General features: G+C 51.3%; 1 protein-coding gene across 4 annotated transcripts in view; it reads left to right on the top strand.

The window, feature by feature from the left end:
- Window positions 1-9,163: 9,163 nt before the first annotated feature.
- The window catches only part of LOC142572844 (uncharacterized), a 135,104-nt gene continuing 126,427 nt past the window's right edge, over window positions 9,164-17,840 (top strand). For 2 of the 4 annotated variants that reach the window (XM_075682240.1, XM_075682239.1), the window contains exon 1: window positions 9,164-11,582. In XM_075682240.1, the coding sequence (XP_075538355.1) occupies window positions 9,615-11,582 (1,968 nt within the window). In that variant the 5' untranslated portion in view covers window positions 9,164-9,614. The remainder of the gene's footprint in view (window positions 11,583-17,840) is intronic. The other 2 variants (XM_075682242.1, XM_075682241.1) reach the window with 1 other exon arrangement.

Here is a 17,840-nt window from a genome sequence, read left to right as displayed (position 1 = left end):
AAGAAACCAGTTCGGGTGACTCGATCGCGGCCACTGCGCGCAGTGGGAGTCCACTGTACGTATTCGGTACAGATATAGCGTCGGCAAACCATTCTATGCTTTCCGTTTGTCCAAGATTAGTATTTTGACAGTAAAGAACTTCTGTTTTTTCGAGAGTACTTACAGAAATGTCCAGGAGGGCTCCCACCTGTTTTTTTTTTTTTCTAGAGTGCTGACAGCCAAATCTATGAGGAGCGCGTATCGTTATCCCTCATACTAGACTAAGTGGACTGTTTGGGCATGTTGGTAGGACATGGATGCAGATTTTTGCGCACAAGACGAAGACAAAGAAGAGGCTAACACGCACGAGCGCAGGCTTACAACAGTGTTTTATTTCGAAAAAATGGACCACATATGTGGCAGAATCTGTGAAACATCACGTGTGCGCAGCCCGCAGAAGATTCCTCTCTCCACGCAAAAAGGATAGCTCCTTGCTGGAAAGGGCGACAGACGGTTTTCACAGACAGGTGTTACCAGATCTGTCAATCAATTCCGCTTCGATGATTTCTCGGGATAACTGATTACGATTTTTCCTGACAATTGAGCAAGTACTATATAACGGTTACACGTGACCGCATTTGTGTCGTTTGCCTGATTATATGCGTGCAATTTCTACGATGGGCATTGAAATCGCCCCCACCCCGCTCATTTCTGTTACTTTATTGATGCTCCCGTAGCCTTTAATTAAGACATCGTCCGTTCTGACGAACACAGTATGACCCACAGTTCAAAGGCAGATTGTAAGCTATTCCTTCCGCGCAGTCAACGAACTTTGACTCGTGTCTCTTTTGGCATGCAAGCTCGTTGGGAGCAGACGCACTGGTCAATCTGCGCAAAAAGTGCAGTTTATCTGGAGCGGAAAAAAAAAACACACTTTTACATTAGCCCGCTGGCCAATCCTTTTCAATCGATACGATATGCCGTAAATATACGGAATAACCGCGACTTTTTTTGTTAAGCGTGGAAGAATTAGTGGCATTTGTTATTTGTGGGCACACGTGCTTCGTATGCACGTTTGTATCTATATATATATATATACACAAACGTTTAGTATATACTTTTCACTCGGAATCAAAACCTGATGTCGAGAAAGCGTAGGCTTCCGTTAGGCGGCAGCTCATGAGGTAAAACAAAAGGTGACAAGAAGCCTTGACGTATAAAGGATAGTGCGCTAGTAGCTAGCGTCTTGAAACGCCCGGACCTGCAGTCAAGAAAAATTTTAAAAATCGTCCACCTACCTAAAGATCATTGAGACGCTGAATTCACGAAGGTGGATACTGAGGCCTCCTCTCAAGTTCAGCTAAAAATAAATATCTCAGAACGGGAGCGATGCACGAGCCGATACATATACCCTCCTTCTGTGTGAATGGCTGGCCGCCCCACTGAATAAAAGTGGACTGAAGATAAAAACTGAGCAGTTCCAAAAAACCACTACATGACGCACCCGTCTCATTCATAAAGGCGACACTTCCAAACCTACCAATGCAATTCAGACTCACGAGAGCAGGCAGGACTGGGGCAAGGAATGAAACAGGTCCTTGATGTCAATTGAAAACGCCCCGAGATTCTCGTGTGAGAATGACCTCAGGTAGTCCAGGACAACATTAGAGTTCTTGACAAGAAACGGATCATCAGTGCAGAACAAACTAGGCGATGTTTGCAAAAATAAGGCAATTGATCTGCCGCTCGGCGAAGCAGGAATGTCCGGAAGGGCGCTATGTAAGCTGGGCTTCGCAGAGAGAGCACCGGTTGGTCCTGGTGCGGATGCGAAGCCCGTGCTCCAGCTCCAGGTGGCGAACTAAGGATTGCCGGCGGGACGTCCACGAGGAGCCGCCATAGGACGCTCGACACTCCGGTTCGCAACATCTGATAACGCTTGGAAACGGAAAATACAGGACGAGAGCCTGCCCCTCTCGAGAGGGTTGCCGAGCGTGCTCAGATGTGCTGGAGGTGGCTGGTGATGCTCCAGAGCGTGCCGTGGACGACTGGGGCGGAGCACTGGACCTACTAGCTGCCCTGGTACATCTTGGAGACTGGAGGTCCTGCGTTGGTGTGGGCATAAGGCCAGGGCGACCGCCAACAGGACTCTGTGGCCCTCTGACTGGTAGAAAGGACCGCTGGCTTGTCCACCACCGGGAAGGAGCAGCCGATGCTCCGGACAAGGCCACAGGGTAGTCACGGCACCAGGGGACCTGGTAGACGAACCAAGGCCAGGCAGCAGAGCCGGGAGTGCCAGGAACCTCCGGGCCGGTCCGGGCGGGTGGCAAAGGCCACCGAGCGGTCCGTCCGCCAGGCGAGCAGGCAGGAGGAGTCGATAGCTCTGAAAGGAGTGTCAACCTTGTGTATTTTAACACTAAAAAATCACATTGAGGCAATCTCAGTTACTCGATTTTATACCTTTGAGGACACTATCTAATTTAAGTCTGCTACACAGACTTTTAGCCTTTGATTTTTCTTTTGAAATCGACAGGTTTCTGCATGGAACGAAAGCGTTTTGTAAACTTCCTCATTGCGAAGACCTTGAGATAGCACCGCGAAACCTCCTTCTTTCATCGTCATACCTCTGTCTTCTCGTCGTCTACTTCCCTATTTTGTCCTCATACTACGCAAGCGAGGCGTAGGGGGGGGGGGGGGGTGCTCCGGGGCCCGAGGCCCCCCTGGTGTTTTCCGGGGAGAGGAGGGGGGCTGAGCCTCCCCCGTCGATGCCAAAGCCTGCGCCCCCCACACGTAACGTTTCATTGCCAGAGTTTTGTCACCCATATTATTTGAGGCTTCTTTTGACTTGCCTCGACCTTTTCACTTAAAATTTTATTGTGGCTAATTTGTTATTGAATCATTATTGGCGGGGACGTGCACGGATTTTAATTCATACTTTTTTTTATTTCTGCAAATCCTGACAGTAGGAGAACAAGCGCATTAGAAGTACCAGTGGCGGCTGCCTCATCTGTATTTTCTCACTTCAACATTGTTTTAAATTTCCACTGTAAACACCATGCACATATACAAAATATCTAAATATACACACAGAACAAAGTTTATTATATTTTGAAAGAGATGGAGGTAGCCAATTAAAAAAATATTTATGAAGGTATGAATAGCCTATGCTTAGAGAATGAATATGTTGCTCTATGTAAACCTCGCTTCAAGTTGCTTTGCGAGCTTTTTTTTGACCATGAAAGAGCCTATAGACTTCAGTGACCCTTCGGCAGAGCCTTTAATCAACGGCGTGAGAAATTCACGTGAATTATGTGAATCTCAGTATTGCTTCTCTTTCCAATAAGCAAAGCTAACGACTCATTAAAAACACTTCTAATAATTTACAACATTTATTAGGGATGGAAACATCGTCACTTGCATGCAAAGGTCATAAATCTATACAGGGTGTTCCAATTAACTATCATTCACCAAGATCTTTAAAAAAAATTTAAAAATGGAATGCGCTACTCGAAGGAAACCTGGTGTATATTGTTTCCAGTACAGTGAAGTGGCTGCCTGTAATTTTTCCGGCACTGAGTTTAATTTGGTAATTGTAATTAATTATCTAACTTGAGACAGACTATCCTAATTATCAAAGTTTCAATGCGGCATTTGTAGGCCCAGCCAAGGGACATATAACTGCGGTGTTTTCAGCGACGTACTAATTGCGCAGTAATTTTTCCCGAGTGATAAATAAACCCTGCGAAATATGGCGAATACCACGGGACAGCGCTCCCATCCGCATCATAAAGCAGCGCCCTCGAACAGGCTCCTTCTGAATTAGGCAGAACGAAATGAAGGAAATAAAGAAAAAGATTACCGCCCAAGCACAACGTATCAGATGGTTAACCAGCGAGGCTGAAATGCGCGACCCCGGCGTTTATCACGGGGTTAATCCCGACGCTACATTAGACGGCGGCTTTACGGCAGCCAATCATCATCATCATCATCATCATCATCAGCCTGGTTAATTAAGCCCACTGCAGGGCAAAGGCCTCTCCCATACTTCTCCAACTACACCGGTCATGTACTAATTGTGGCCATGTCGTCCCTGCAAACTTCTTAATCTCATCCGCCCACCTAACTTTCTGCAGCCCCCTGCTGCGCTTCCCTTCCCTTGGAATCCAGCCCGTAACCCTTAATGACCACCGGTTATCTTCCTTCCTCATTACATGTCCTGCCCATGCCCATTTCTTTTTCTTGATTTCAACTAAGATGTCATTAACTCGCGTTTGTTCCCTCACCTAATCTACGCTTTTCTTATCCCTTCACGTTAAGTTAAACTGCTGCTCGCCTGCTTGGCTGCGACGGAGAGCAAAGATGTCACTACTGGCGCAGCCAATCGCGCGCGCCTCTTTTTCACTTTTTTTTTTTTTGTCGTGCATTCTCACGGGTTTGCGCCGGAGGAGTTTTCAGCGTACAGGCAACAGACGGACGGACTGACGAGTCGACTAGCCATATAAGGCTTTGTTGTAAAACATCGTGATTGAGCTAGTGCCTTATCTGCCGCGCCTCGGCCGAAGTAACACGTCGCGTTGGTGTTAGTTGGAAACAAGCTGTGATGGTCGCTGTCTTAGCGTAGATAAAGTGCGCGGATGGTTCTTTTTTTGTTTACCACAAAACTTATCACCACAAAAGCGAATTGAAAACGTCAATGCAAATGTTTAAAGGTGCGTTTTGTTTCGTCCCAGTCGCCATGTCTTTCTCTAATGAGCGGAAGGTAAAAATGATCATTTCCTTGGAAAGTGCCGATGACAACAAGAGGGAGGCCGCGGCGGTAGACCAAACGCGTCGACTACCATCAGAAATGATGAAAACCTGAGACAAACCGTCACCGCCAAGAAACAGCGGCTTAGGACTCCTTCTTTGCGTCCTAGCGCACGCACGCATGTTCTAGCATTTATGGTCTCAAACCCTCATGCTATAGCGTGCGGGACGTGGCCGCCCAGGTAGCACTTCCCCGTCATCAGTTTGGAGCATTCTAAACGACGGCCATTCACCCGTACCACCTTAAGCAGCATCAATGTTTGGTAGATAGGGACCTGTAGAATCGTCTAGATTTCTCGGATTGTGTTTACATAAAAGCCGACGAGTCACCGGACCTTTTGAGCAACATAATATGCACGGATGAAGCTAATTTTCACCAAAACGCACAGGCAAATTTGGATAATGCACACTGTTGTGACATTTATGCACACTGGGTAAAGCGCTTTTGGCACCAGTACCAGTGGTCATTCAATGTGGGGTGCGGAATTTACGCCGGTGCTATAATCAGTCCCATCTTCTTCGATCCCACTCTGACTGGACGGCGTTACGTGAACGAAATCCTTGAAGGAGTGGTGCACGAGTTTCTCTGCGAAGTCCCGCTGTCACGTCTTCCACTTCTGTGGTATCAGCAAGATGGAGCACCAGCACACAGTAGCAGCCGAGCAAGAAACTGGCTGCATGCGACTTCTCATGCGCAATAGATTGGAAGGCACGGGCCTGTAATTTGGCCGGCTAGGTCACCCGACGTCTTTCCACTCGATTTCTTTCTTTGGGGTTATGTGAAAGGCCGTGCTTACATGTTGGAGACGGACGTCAGATTAGCTCAAGACAAGGATAACGGATGCCTGCCACAGAAGTCGAGCTTCGGTAATCAAGAAAGCCACTGAAAATGTGATAAAGCGGACTGAGTACTGCGTAGCTGCAGAAGGAGACCTATTCGTCCCTTCTGCGTAGCTGCAGAAGGGACCTATATGTCCTCTGGACAGCAGCTGGTATTCAACGGTGCTTACGAATTCATATATTGTCACGTGGTGGTGACGTTGAAGAACACAATAGCAATACAGTGATCGACAAAACTAACTTTTATTGGGCGAACCTGTGCCCACAAAACAGGCTACACTTATAGCACAACGATAGCGGCGAACACGGTCGGCGATCGTCGAAAATCTGATCAGCGGGTCAAGCGCGTCGGCTTTTATAGATCAGTCGTCGAATGTTCCAGATTAACAGATGGGACCCGCATGTCTTCCACAAAGTTCTACACTATTCGCGTCGCGCACACATGCGATCTCATGCGGCACATTGCAAACGGAGCGGTGTGTGGGGCGACTGCCTCGCTAACTATGAGATCGCGAGAGGCAGCGCGTGAGTGACGCGTGGGCGCGATTCACAGCAGCCGCCGCAGACACAGTCCCGCTCATACAGCGCTTTGTGGTATCGGTCGGTGGACGCGCTCGCCGCATGCCATCTATGAACAGACGACGATGCATTACTCTGGCGCCGACTCCTAGCGGTCGTCGCCGCAAAGCCCGTCGTGCGCAGCACTATAGCTTTTCTTCTCACGCTTTCGCCACACCCTTCTCTTTCTGCCTCATGGTTCCACTGCATCCTCCTCCTCCGCTTTCCTCCTCGCGCTCTCTTCGCTATCGGCGGCTTCACCCCCGCTGCGCTCCGCGTTCGCTTGCTCATCCTTCGCTGTGCTCGTTCGCTCGGTTACACCGAGGGAGGACGCCGAGGGCAGATGCCGACGCGAAACGCAGGAACGGGAGCCTAGGAGCTGCGCTCTAAAATACTCTTCTGATAATTTACATTTAATAAAGATGGAAACATCGCCACTTGCATGCAGATGTCATAAACACACACACACACACACACATATATATATATATATATATATATATATATATATATATATATATATATATATATATATATATATATATATATATATATATATATATAATTCACTCAGTAACTGAAACCCACCGGAAAAAAAAAAGGCTCCACTTTCGGCGGAGAGGCGAAACGGTATTAGTGGCAGCGAATTAAAAGACAATTACATGAAGTAAGATTACACCACCGACAGACGCCAGTCTCTGCGTTGTGCGACGGGACTCAGGCTGTGAAACTGAACTGTGAAGTATGTGAAGTCTTGTAAATGAAGTCGGCTCTATGAAGTCTTGCAAACACTCATATAAAGCCGTCACTTCAGTGAACGATTCTTCGAAGTCACACGAAGTATCTTCAGTACAGCTGTTATTAAAGGTTATATATATGGGCGGGGTTAAGAAAGGTGGTCGGGCTCCAGCTTCGCCCGCCCCCTTCCCTGCCAAAAGGAAAACTTTCCGCCTACGCGCCAGACCGCAATATAATTTTGGGAATCACAAATGTGTTGTGCACACAGTTTCAACGGCCAGCTAGCTTACTTGCTTTCATTTTTCACGGTAAACCCGCTTTAACGGTCACGCCAGACTTCGTTCTTGATCAGAGTCGCGCATCCCACTGTCGGGCACGTGCCCCGAGGACTTTCTCTGCGCCCGCACCGCTGGCCCCTTTCGCTTTCGGGCTGCCTCCTCACGCATACCGCCGCAAGGAATCATCACACGCGCCGCCTCGGCCACACTTCGCGCACTCGACACGCTGTGAATGTCTCCCAGAGCGAGAGCGAAAACGAGCTTTCGCGATACACGCTCTCACGGGGCCCGCCGCCACGAGGAGAGCCCGCACCTCTCTCGCCGACACCTCCTGGCGCGGGTCCCTCTGTATTCGACACCACCTGCCAGACCGGCGACGGCCGCATAGCGCCTTGGTTCGCGCGCTCGCGCGTCGACTACCGACAAAACGGCTTTCTGACGCCTCGGCGTCGGCGCCCGCCGCCGTTGTGCAGCGGAACGAGTAGAGGAGGAAGAAAAGAGAGAAGAAACAAAGGGACGCGAGGGGGGGCACACGACCACGCACTCAGCGCGGTGTTTTCCACTCTGCACCACGCAGGCACGCGTGTGCTCGCGGCGGGAAAGGACGCCCCGTGGAGCGTGCGCGTGCCCTGGCAATTTGATATACGGGCCCCGCCCCCCCACAACGACGGCGCCGCTCCGCTCTCGTTCGGCGGGCGGTGTTTGTGTGCGTGCCGGCGTCAAAGAGGAGTAGGCCGTTTCCCACTTCCGCGGCGGCCGGCGGCCGAGGCCGCCGCAGCAGCCACCACCGCAGCAGCCACTCGTCGCCGTCCTCATGCAGCGGCTGCACCCGTCGATCGAGCGCTGCGACGCTGCTGGGAGCAGCAACAGCAGCAGCAGCAACCTCCTCCCGCGCCTCGTCGAAGACTACGAGGAGCGTCGGCGAGCGCCGCAGCGATCATCTGGGCTACCGTGAGAAGATGCCCGCGGGAGTCGGTTAGCGGTCCCACGAGAAGGCAGGAAGAAGGCGCAGCGGAGGCGCAGCTGCTCCTCCGGCGTGCTGTTCCAGAGCGGAGCTCTCCTCCGAGAGGCAGGAGCAGCGACGGCTCGCCCACCACCGGGACCCTTATAAGGACGCGGCGACACTTATAGCAGCAGCCGCCGCACGCGGGAGCTGTGGCGGCGGCCCTGCTGCCGCGGGTCCCGCCGCTAAGCTGCGCGCGCGTGCGGCCGACGCTTTGCCGCACGGCTGCCCCGAGGCGCTGCCGTAGCAGCCGCTGTTCCTCGGCGCTCCGCCGCGCTTGCCTCTGCTCTGCCACCGCCCTGGGACACAGCCCCGCGAGCAGCGCGAGCTTTTTTTAGGAGGCGCGAGGAAGACGGCGGACCGCGTTTCGCCAGGCCGACGTCGCGGTCGTCATCTCCCACCGCCGCTTGAGAGAGCGAGTGCGTCTCTCTTCTCTGCATCCCGCGGGCGCAAGGCGCCTCCGCATCATCATCTCGACTCTGCGGCTGCCGACTGCACATTCGGCTCTCCGATGTGACTTCTGACTACACCGTGTGGCTATCACCTTTTTTTTTTATTGTTATTACTATCTATATTCGTCCGTTTTCTCGAAGCCGAGATCTTCCATCGCGTGCTGCCACCCCGAGGAACTTGAGAAGTGCGTGTGTGTCTGTGACTCGTGCGAGGTGCTTTATTTAAGAACTGCTGAGCCGTGTGAGGTGCGCGTGTGAGTCAACAGTGTGGCCCGGGCCTGCCAGCGACGTCTGCGTCGTTGTCGGTTCTTCGGTTTCATCTACCGTGGAGTATACGCCATCGGAAGATATTCGCACTGTGCCTTCTGAACGTGGTGGCCAGACGTAACCATCCCGTTCCCTAAATTTTCATTCTTTTCTTTTGTGCGCAATTTCTGGCACTGAGTTTCACAATTTTTGAGGCACGTCCACCCGAGCACAACTTTTCTTTTTTTTATTTATATTTTGCTTGTGTGTGTTTGTGTTCGTCGTTGCGTGTGCGCGTGTGAGTGTACCGTCGCCGTCCTCGGATTCCGCCTCCTCGAGGGTTTGCGTGTCTGTAGAGAAAAACCGTACGCTGCTGCGTCTCCTTGACGAGGTTCTCTCTCCCGTTCCCTGCTCTTCTCGGAAAGACAAGAACGCGGCGTCGAGCAGCGGTCGCCGCTCGTTGTGTTGCGCTTCCTGCTTCTTTTAAAGTGTTGCGCATTTTGTGACTGGGGCTCTTCGCTGCGTGTCGTCATTTCTGCCGTTGTCAAGTGCACTTATTCTCGCTCCCATGAAGACACACGCTAGGCGCCCAGGAACGACAACGCTGGCGAATGTCGGGTCGTGCGACTTGGAGGAGGTGCTGCTACGTCGGCCCGCAGCGGCGTTTGCGAGCAGCCTCGTGATGGCATAAGACAGAAAGCGCAAAAGAGGGGGATTATGCTGAGCTATGCGTGCTGCCAGTACGTGGTGACGAGAGTGACCCTGTACCACAGCGCTTTGGTGGACTTGTCTCGAAGTCGTTCGGTGCACGCTGTCGAACACGAGCCCTGCTGTCCGGATCCCCAGTTTATCTCGGCGAACGACTGCAAAGCCGTTCACTACGGCGTTTGCTCGCCCCTGCTCAAGCTTCCGTCGTTCTCGGTGGCGCCCACGTCGCCCGCCATCATTATGGCGCCGCAGCCTCCGAGGCCCCAGTCGGCCACGTCTACGGCGACGGAGTTGAGTTTAGAGGGGCTGGATCCCGTCGAACTCTTGGCCGTTGACCTGGAGGGCAAGCTCGAAGCTCTGGTCAACTCCTTCGTCGCTCAGGACAAAGTGAAAACTGCCGCTAGAAAGTCGAAGACAGCCATGGCTTCGTCCCAGGCTTCGGCCGCTAAGAAGCTGGTTTCGAACCAGTCTTCCGGAGGAGCAGGCACATCGAGCGTGGTGCCGTCGTTCGGCGGAAAACAAGAGTCAAAGCCATCTTTCAAAGACGACTCGGGTAAAAAGCGAGTCAAAAGCGGTGACCCGGAAGCGAAGACAACGAGCAAGACGAGCAACGACAAATTGGCCAGCGACGCTGCGCCCAGAAAGGTCGGCACCGTCCTGGTGACATCAGGAACAGGAGTGACAACTAAGAAGGACGTCACCGCTCGCGTCACACCCGCAGGAGTGAAAGCACCAGCTGCGGATGCACCCAATACGAAAGATGTTACGTCGAAACTGAAGGTCTCCAAATCGACTCTCACTTACAACTCGCATGAGAACGATGCGGCCAAAAAGAAAGTCGACAAGCCGACCTCAAAAACGAGGTCTCTTCTCACAGTAGACGGACACGAACACAGTCCTTCATCAGACGCTTCAACGGACAGCGAGAAAACGGAGAAATCGCCTTCTCCAACTCCTGGCAGTCAAAGAAAAGTGTTTAAGTTGTCCCCGCCAAATGTCATATCTCTAGTCACGGGTGCTCCTAAACCTGCTGCCACTCCGCCTCCTACCTTCAGCGCCACATACGTTTCAGCCGCGACACCCTCCAAATCTACAACAACGACGGTGGCTGACAAAGTGGCAGTCCGAGATTCACCGTCTCCGAAGATGTCTCCGAAAGACAGTGCGAAGGACTCCCCTGCCAGGCCTTCGAGTCATCCTAGCGGCCCCAAAGAGCCCAGCACTAAAGCTCCTAGTCATGAGCCATCTAAGCCAGCACTATCAGACAGTGGCAGTGTGTCCAGAGAAAGGAAGACAGTGCAACCCTCGTCTTCGCCGACGCCCAAGCCCGTAATTGCCGTGAAGCCCGTTAGCGGCAACAGGAATGCGACGGCGGCGACCTCCGCGGCCATGGATTACGCTAAGTCCCGATTCCAGGGTCTGCCCGAGCCGAAGCAGTTCGAGGAACTTTTCAAGCAGAAGCCCTGCAAGAACGGCCACATCGTGAACGATGCCAAAAGCCGGTGGGAGTCGTTGACCTCTCCGAGCTCTACGGCGGAGCAGCTGTGGCCCAACAGCGTCGGCAGCGGCAGGAGCAGCAGCGCTCCCGTCGCGATCCCTGGAAGCAACTGCAATCACGAGTTGCAAGGGCCTGACTTGGACTCGCCGCTGTCGACTTCGCCGAGGCGACTCAACTCGCCCGAGGCATTGTTCCTAGAGGCCAGCTCGCCACCCAGCATCCCGCACCCGCGGCTCACGTCGTCGCAGAAGCAGCACATCCGCGATCGCTCGCTGTCACCCACCGAGCGCACCCACATGCACGTGCCCGTGCGCCCTTTCCTCACCAAGGGTTCTGTGGCCGAGCGCGTGCTGCTCTTTGAGCGCTGCCCGGAGCGTGCCAGCCTGGAGCGCACGCCGGCGCCGGCTAAGGGCAAGCCGACTGTGTACAACGTGTGGAAACAACACCACGGCACAGCTGACTCCCACTCAGGATCGCAGGTGAGTGCGAGATTCAGCACAGCGGCAAATGCGTAGTTCTATCTTCGATTTGTCGTCCCAGATTGCCCAGGACTACTCGAGGCGTTGCTTTCAGCCAAGGAGTGTTGGCGCGTAAGCGCCGTCTCCGACAGTCCTGGGCAGTCCAAGACAGCACATCGAAGAGACCCACTAGCGCGCTCGTTTTAAGGTATTCTCACAATGTCTGGCGTGTTCCGTGTTTTCAAAGGGAGCGTCGGCATTCGTAGATGACTTCACACCGAGAGCGCGCAGGCTTTCTAATTTCTAGCAGGCGTTGATGCGTCATGCCACTCCCTAATCTGATGTGAGAAAGCCCTCTCATCAATTTGAGACGGAAATACCTGCAGAGCCCAGATTTTGTGACGATTGTTTTCGTCATCTATTCTTGTCGCCCTCCGTCACTGATTCGCACAGTGCACCGCGCCGCCGTTATCACGGTGATCGGCCATTCCGTTCAATTGATTGAAACAAAACAACATAACCAAAGCCAGAGAGAATCGTTGCAATATACAGTCCCAAAACGTGGAACACCGTCATTGTTTCATGAATTATTGACGTGTACGTATGCGACACACCAACTGTTTTCTCGTGCTCCCGATCTTCTCGATACTTGCACATGTGACCTTATTGCGTAAGGTCCGGTGTCGTCACCAGCGCGGAGCGCTGGCTCTTATCTGATGTACGCACTCACTAGTATGCCATATCCATGGCAATGAGTGTACGTCAATTCCTGCACATGGAGAGTGGCTGCTTCGCTCTATCAGTCAAAGATCGCGGCGCAGAGCTATTGTTCCACGTTACCATGGTGAAAAGTTGGCGCGAGCGGCCAAGCAGTGACGCGCATGGCAACACTCACAAGGTTACCGAATCTGCGACAGTGTTGCGGGATCCTAAAGCTGGTACAGCGCAGCATGGAAAGGAAGAAACAAGCCGAGCCGGTGCCAATTGGTTTTATTGGCGGATTGCAAGAAATGTATAACCGCAAGAAAGCGTCAAGCAATGTCGTCATAACACGTCACAGAACGTCACACCGAGAGAAGATTACTCCATCCAAGTCATAGAACACGTAATTCTGTCATGCGCTGGTCAAGAAATCTTACTTTTTGTGAAGGTAGGCACAAAGATGGCGCCTGACACACGTGATGCCAGCCCTTGCTATCAGATCAGCTTCAATAACCTCCTGCGTGAGTTGTGATGCATATGTGCATACATTATGCACAACAGAGAGATCGCTGCACTCGACTTCATATAAGCGTCATGCGTGTGGGATATTTATTATACCATGGAACGTTCAATTTTCGTCATGCGAGCCTCTTACACAACTCAGGCGTTTTCTTCGCGATATATATATATATATATATATATATATACACATACATACATGAGCCATCCTCGAAGCTGGGATCTGAGCGAACTGCTCGAAACAGTGGAACACATAAGAACACTTGCTCTTTCTCCCGAGTACATGCGTGAGCGGTAGTCACTGGCAACGCAACAGAAATCTGTAACAAGCCGTTGACTGGCGACAGATGGGCCAGTGCCGCACTTCACATAAACAGCGCGAGTCATTCGGGGGTCACAAGTATTTGCTAATCTGCTCGTGTCACTCGTACTGGCTTCGCCTAACAAGAAAGAGAGAGAGATGAAAGGAAGGCAGGGATGTTAACCAGTCAAGAGTCCGGTTGGCTATCCTGCCCTGGTGGAAGGGAGTAGGAAAATAGAAAGAAGGGAGAGAAAGAGAGAGATGGGGGCAGAGGGACATCCACGAACAGCCCTACTCAGTCAACGGCGCTCGCACAAGCCAGACGTTCTCAAAAAGCACAGAAGTGCCTTTAATGCCTTCTGAGCCGATGATCGGTATGGACGGTGTTCTATTCTAGTATTGTCTGTTCACTCAGCAGACGTTCATCTATACTCCGTTCCATACATAGGTCTCAACGCTGTGGAAGCTACGCAAGAAGTTCGGTCGAGGAAAGTTATCACTCCGCGCGTTCTGTCGATGCTTCGCTGCGCGCCGACAGCGCTCGCTCGCGCGAGCATGCACGTGGGGCTCCTTGTGACGGGCTGCCAAAAAAAAAAAAAAAATTGAAAAGAACAACAAAAGTAAAAATGACCTAAAACAACGCATTAGCAGCCATACATATACCAGTGTGTTTGTTTCCAAGGATTAGAACGTGTTTCATTCAATACTGAGCCTATATAAAAATCATTTACGCACAATTGCGGTCAACAAACATCGAACTATATTCAACTGCGAACGAAGCAACTGCAATCTCTAGCTTCCACGACGTTGACTGCTATGTGTGGAACGGAGTATAGTTTTCGGAATGCGTTGTTCATAGATTGTGATTCCAACAGAGGACAGTGGCACAATACGGGGTCAGTGCTCTCCTCGCAGGTGCAGACACCACATGCAGGACTGTCAGCCATTCCAATGAGTGATGAATAAGCTTTCGTGAAGGCAGACTCCCAACCACAACCAACACAGAAGAGACGCATCGGGTCGGTGCAGTCCGGCCGAAGGTCTGAAGTTGCAGTGAAGGGTGGAGTCTGTGCACTATGGTGTACCTTAATTTGTATGTCCGGTGTTCCGCTCAGCTAACGAGAGTGTGCTGCTCGAATGCAAAGCTGTGTCGCAGCTTTGCGTAAGCCTGAAGAGAACAACAGTGGTCGAACATGGAACGTCGGGGGTAGATAACATTTTTGACGAGGGGATTTCTCCCCTTGGCATGACGAAGACAGGCGCCCTTGTCGAAACTTTGGCTCAAACAGCGTTCCTCGTTGGACCACTGTTATTCTCCTTCGTATCGACTTGCGTTAGAAGCCATTACGCATTTGCTCCATTGAACCGGTCTACATTTCAAGCCAGTCTTTCTTCATTTTCTCTGATATAGTCTCCTCTCCTGCCTCACATCGAAGGCGCGCGTACATTTCATTATGTTGACTGGTGCTCTCGGGCTCTCGCTTTTTTAGTGCCTAAATTCAAGACGGGCATGCGATAAAAAAAATCACTAGGCCCAGAAATTAGCACTGCTAATACTCTAAGTACGCGGTAGCGTACTTAGAACGTGATGATCGTGACCTCTTGACAGCAGGAGTTTTCTGCGAGATACGAGTACCTCCAAAGTGGGTGAAGCCGCCTGTGATGCTATAAAGAAACGAATGATCAATTCTTCAGAGATTGAACCTCCCTTCTCCACCACAGCAGTTCAGTGCCCTAATCATTAGGTCACGATCGCAGGCACGCTTCTGTCGTGTCAAAGTCACTCTTTGAAATGTCTGTTCCGCGCGTCACGTGTCAGTTTCTCACAGTCTTCCCGAGTGACAGCTAGCGCTTTGATACACTCTGTTAGACTGCACTGCCTTCGGGATCGGTCCGTATTTTTCGTCAGAGGAACGTTGTACTTATAAAGTGTGTGAAGTCCGCCTGTAATGCTATCGCATTTTTTTAATGCATCCATTTAGGTGAATTGGCACGATAGACTGCGCACTTCTGAAATACCGAAAGGTGAATCTTACCGTGAAAGAAGGTTTATTGAATCAGAAAGGAAAAAATAAAGTTAGTTTTCAGTTTAAGTTTATGCAGACAAAAGCATTTATGCATGGTGTCTGCCTAGGAGAGCAGCGAAAAGGCAAATGAACGCCTGAGTGCGCCGGCGTCCGTGCCCCTACCATGTGACACGTTACTAGGCGTACAGGATATCTCACGTAGCGATATACATGACTGTACGGAAGAATGATCACAATTTCGGCAGGATTGCGCATGAATACAAAAAAAAAGAAAGGAATCATATTATCAGAAAAATTATATTGCGTCAGATACAAAAGGCAAATTTGAAAAATGTGTTAATCTCGCCATAAGATAATTTATATGTAATGTTTATCATCGACAGAAAAACACATTGAGAAATCACATTGTGTAAAAAAATCACACCTGAAAAGTGTGAGTAACTAATTTTTATCTCCTTTTAAACACCTTTGCGTGCCGCCGCCTTGACGTTCCCGCAACGAGTGAGAATCGTGTCGTCACGAATTTTAACAGTGTCTGCTGGGAACTCGCGAATCGTCGATAGGCGAGGGTATCACTACAGCCCCTAAAGAAACCGCACACTCGAGCTATAGCTATAGGTCCGACAATTCTTGCCCCCCTAAAATTTCGCAAGCAAGCGACAATAATTTGGAATGCGTGACGTCGCACTGACGCCCCTGCGTTGAGGTGTCGTCGTAATTCAAGAAAGACATGTTGGGCCCTGCGTTTTTATTGCGATGACAATTATGCGGACACTTTCAGGTGAAACCTCCTCCTCACGCAAGTGTTTTGACAGCGAGTGTCCACGGTCATATCGAGCGAGATGTGTTCATGTTTGCCTGCGCGCGTGACACCATGCTCGGTAATTTAGTTAGTAAGCGATTGCTTGCAATTTTACGCGGCCAATAAATCTACAATGCTTACTTCGTCTAGCTGTCTGATTTTCGCTATCGAAATCAATGCTTCGCCTTTCGGGCAAAACTGCGACGTTTTTTTACACTAATAATCAGCGCTTTCGTCAGACGAGTGAAAATCGGGTTTGGGAAAAAATACTATGCCAGTCGAGACTGATTCGCTGTAGCTTTTCAGTGTCCATTTAGGGGAACATTATCGTCACACTCTGGGATGTCTCGTGCGGTCGAAACACGAGCCGCGTTTACACAAATGCGAAAGTATACGGTGCGGTATTCTTTAGCGAATCGCGGTAATTGTAGTATACGGCAGTGCTCACATTTGGCGCATCGTCGCCCTTCGTCCGATATGCAAGCTGGAACCGTTTACCGGCGATTCGCATTCCGCCGTTCAGCGGAGGAGAGCACACGGCGGCCGCCGCCTCTCTAACTCAATGCGACACGCCAGCGTTCGAAACGAATTAGAACTGCCCTCTCTACGGTCGCATCAATGCGATTCGCCTTCCTAGCGCATTAGCCCCGGTTGCGTGAATGCTATATACGCACCATAAATGCGATGCGAGGCGCCTGTTCTCGCATTCGTGTAAACGCCGATACGATAAATATGGGTATACCCAATTCGCTCCTTTGCCAAAAAATTTGCTGCGATCTTTGTTCAGAAGTCGTATGCGAAACATGTGTATCACACTGGCCGTGCTCTTTACAACGAAGTGGCACCGACGAATCCGAAGAGAAAGACGCCGTATACGGGCGGAGACCCATGGGACCGCTGCGAGGATAAAATCGGCGGCCTGCTGCTATACAACGCCGAGGACGTTGCTCCTGCAAGGTGCCGGCGCTCCGTGCGCAAGATCATTAATGCTAGGCATTTCCGCGGGCCGCGGAAGAAAAGAAATATATTAATAATGATAAAACTGGCTTTCTAATTATCTCCGAATGCGCGTGACACACAACCTGTACGCGTCGAAAGCCGGCCCCAGAGCTGTGAACGAGGAAAAAAAAGAAGAAAGAGCGGAGGTATATACGGAATGCGTGCGAACCCCATAACGACCTATATTTATGGACGCATTTATCCTCTCCGATATCTGTCGGCGCGTCACGTATACGACACGCGGGCGCATTTCGTCTGCGTCGTTCATCACCTACGCGCCCGTGCGGCGTACATACGTGTGCGCACGCCGTCCCAATCAATTCCGCCATCTCAATGGACGTCGCATTTGGCCACCCGCTTACCAGAGAACGGAACCCGCGAGTCTTGAGGACGAAAGAAAGAAAACACACGCACACTCGCACACAAGAAGCGGGGCGGGGCGAGGGAAGGGGGTAAGTTAGGGGGCTGTCGTCAGTACCGCCGACGTGCGTATAATAATGGATCGCACAGCCGGGGCTATCAGCGTATTCCCCGCGTGCAAGGCAAGCGAGATTGCGCTGAAGGCTTGGCGACGGGCATTCTGCGCACATATGCGCGTACCTTGGACTCGCACACAGACGCACACACACCTGTTGGGAAAGTGTGCGATATATGCACCGTGAACGCACGGCCGCATTACACGCCGCAAATGCCGCCTAATCGCCTCCGAGACTGCGGTCGGAACTACGTTGCGGTTTCTTTTATGGGCGTCCCCGTTATTTTCTTGTTTTCTTTTTCGTTTTCTTTTTTCTTTTTTCTCTCGCTCGGCGGAAGGGCCGACTTTCCGCGAGCCCGCGCACGCGTATGTCTCCGTTTGCGTGCACAATGCCGAGTCGATGATGATGCGTGCCATTGTGCATCTCCGCAAGTCGGCCGCAGAGAAAAAAGAA

Source organism: Dermacentor variabilis, chromosome 2 (assembly GCF_050947875.1).
Source record: "Dermacentor variabilis isolate Ectoservices chromosome 2, ASM5094787v1, whole genome shotgun sequence".
NCBI lineage: Eukaryota > Metazoa > Arthropoda > Arachnida > Ixodida > Ixodidae > Dermacentor > Dermacentor variabilis.
This window is presented reverse-complemented; position numbering and strand designations above follow the sequence as displayed.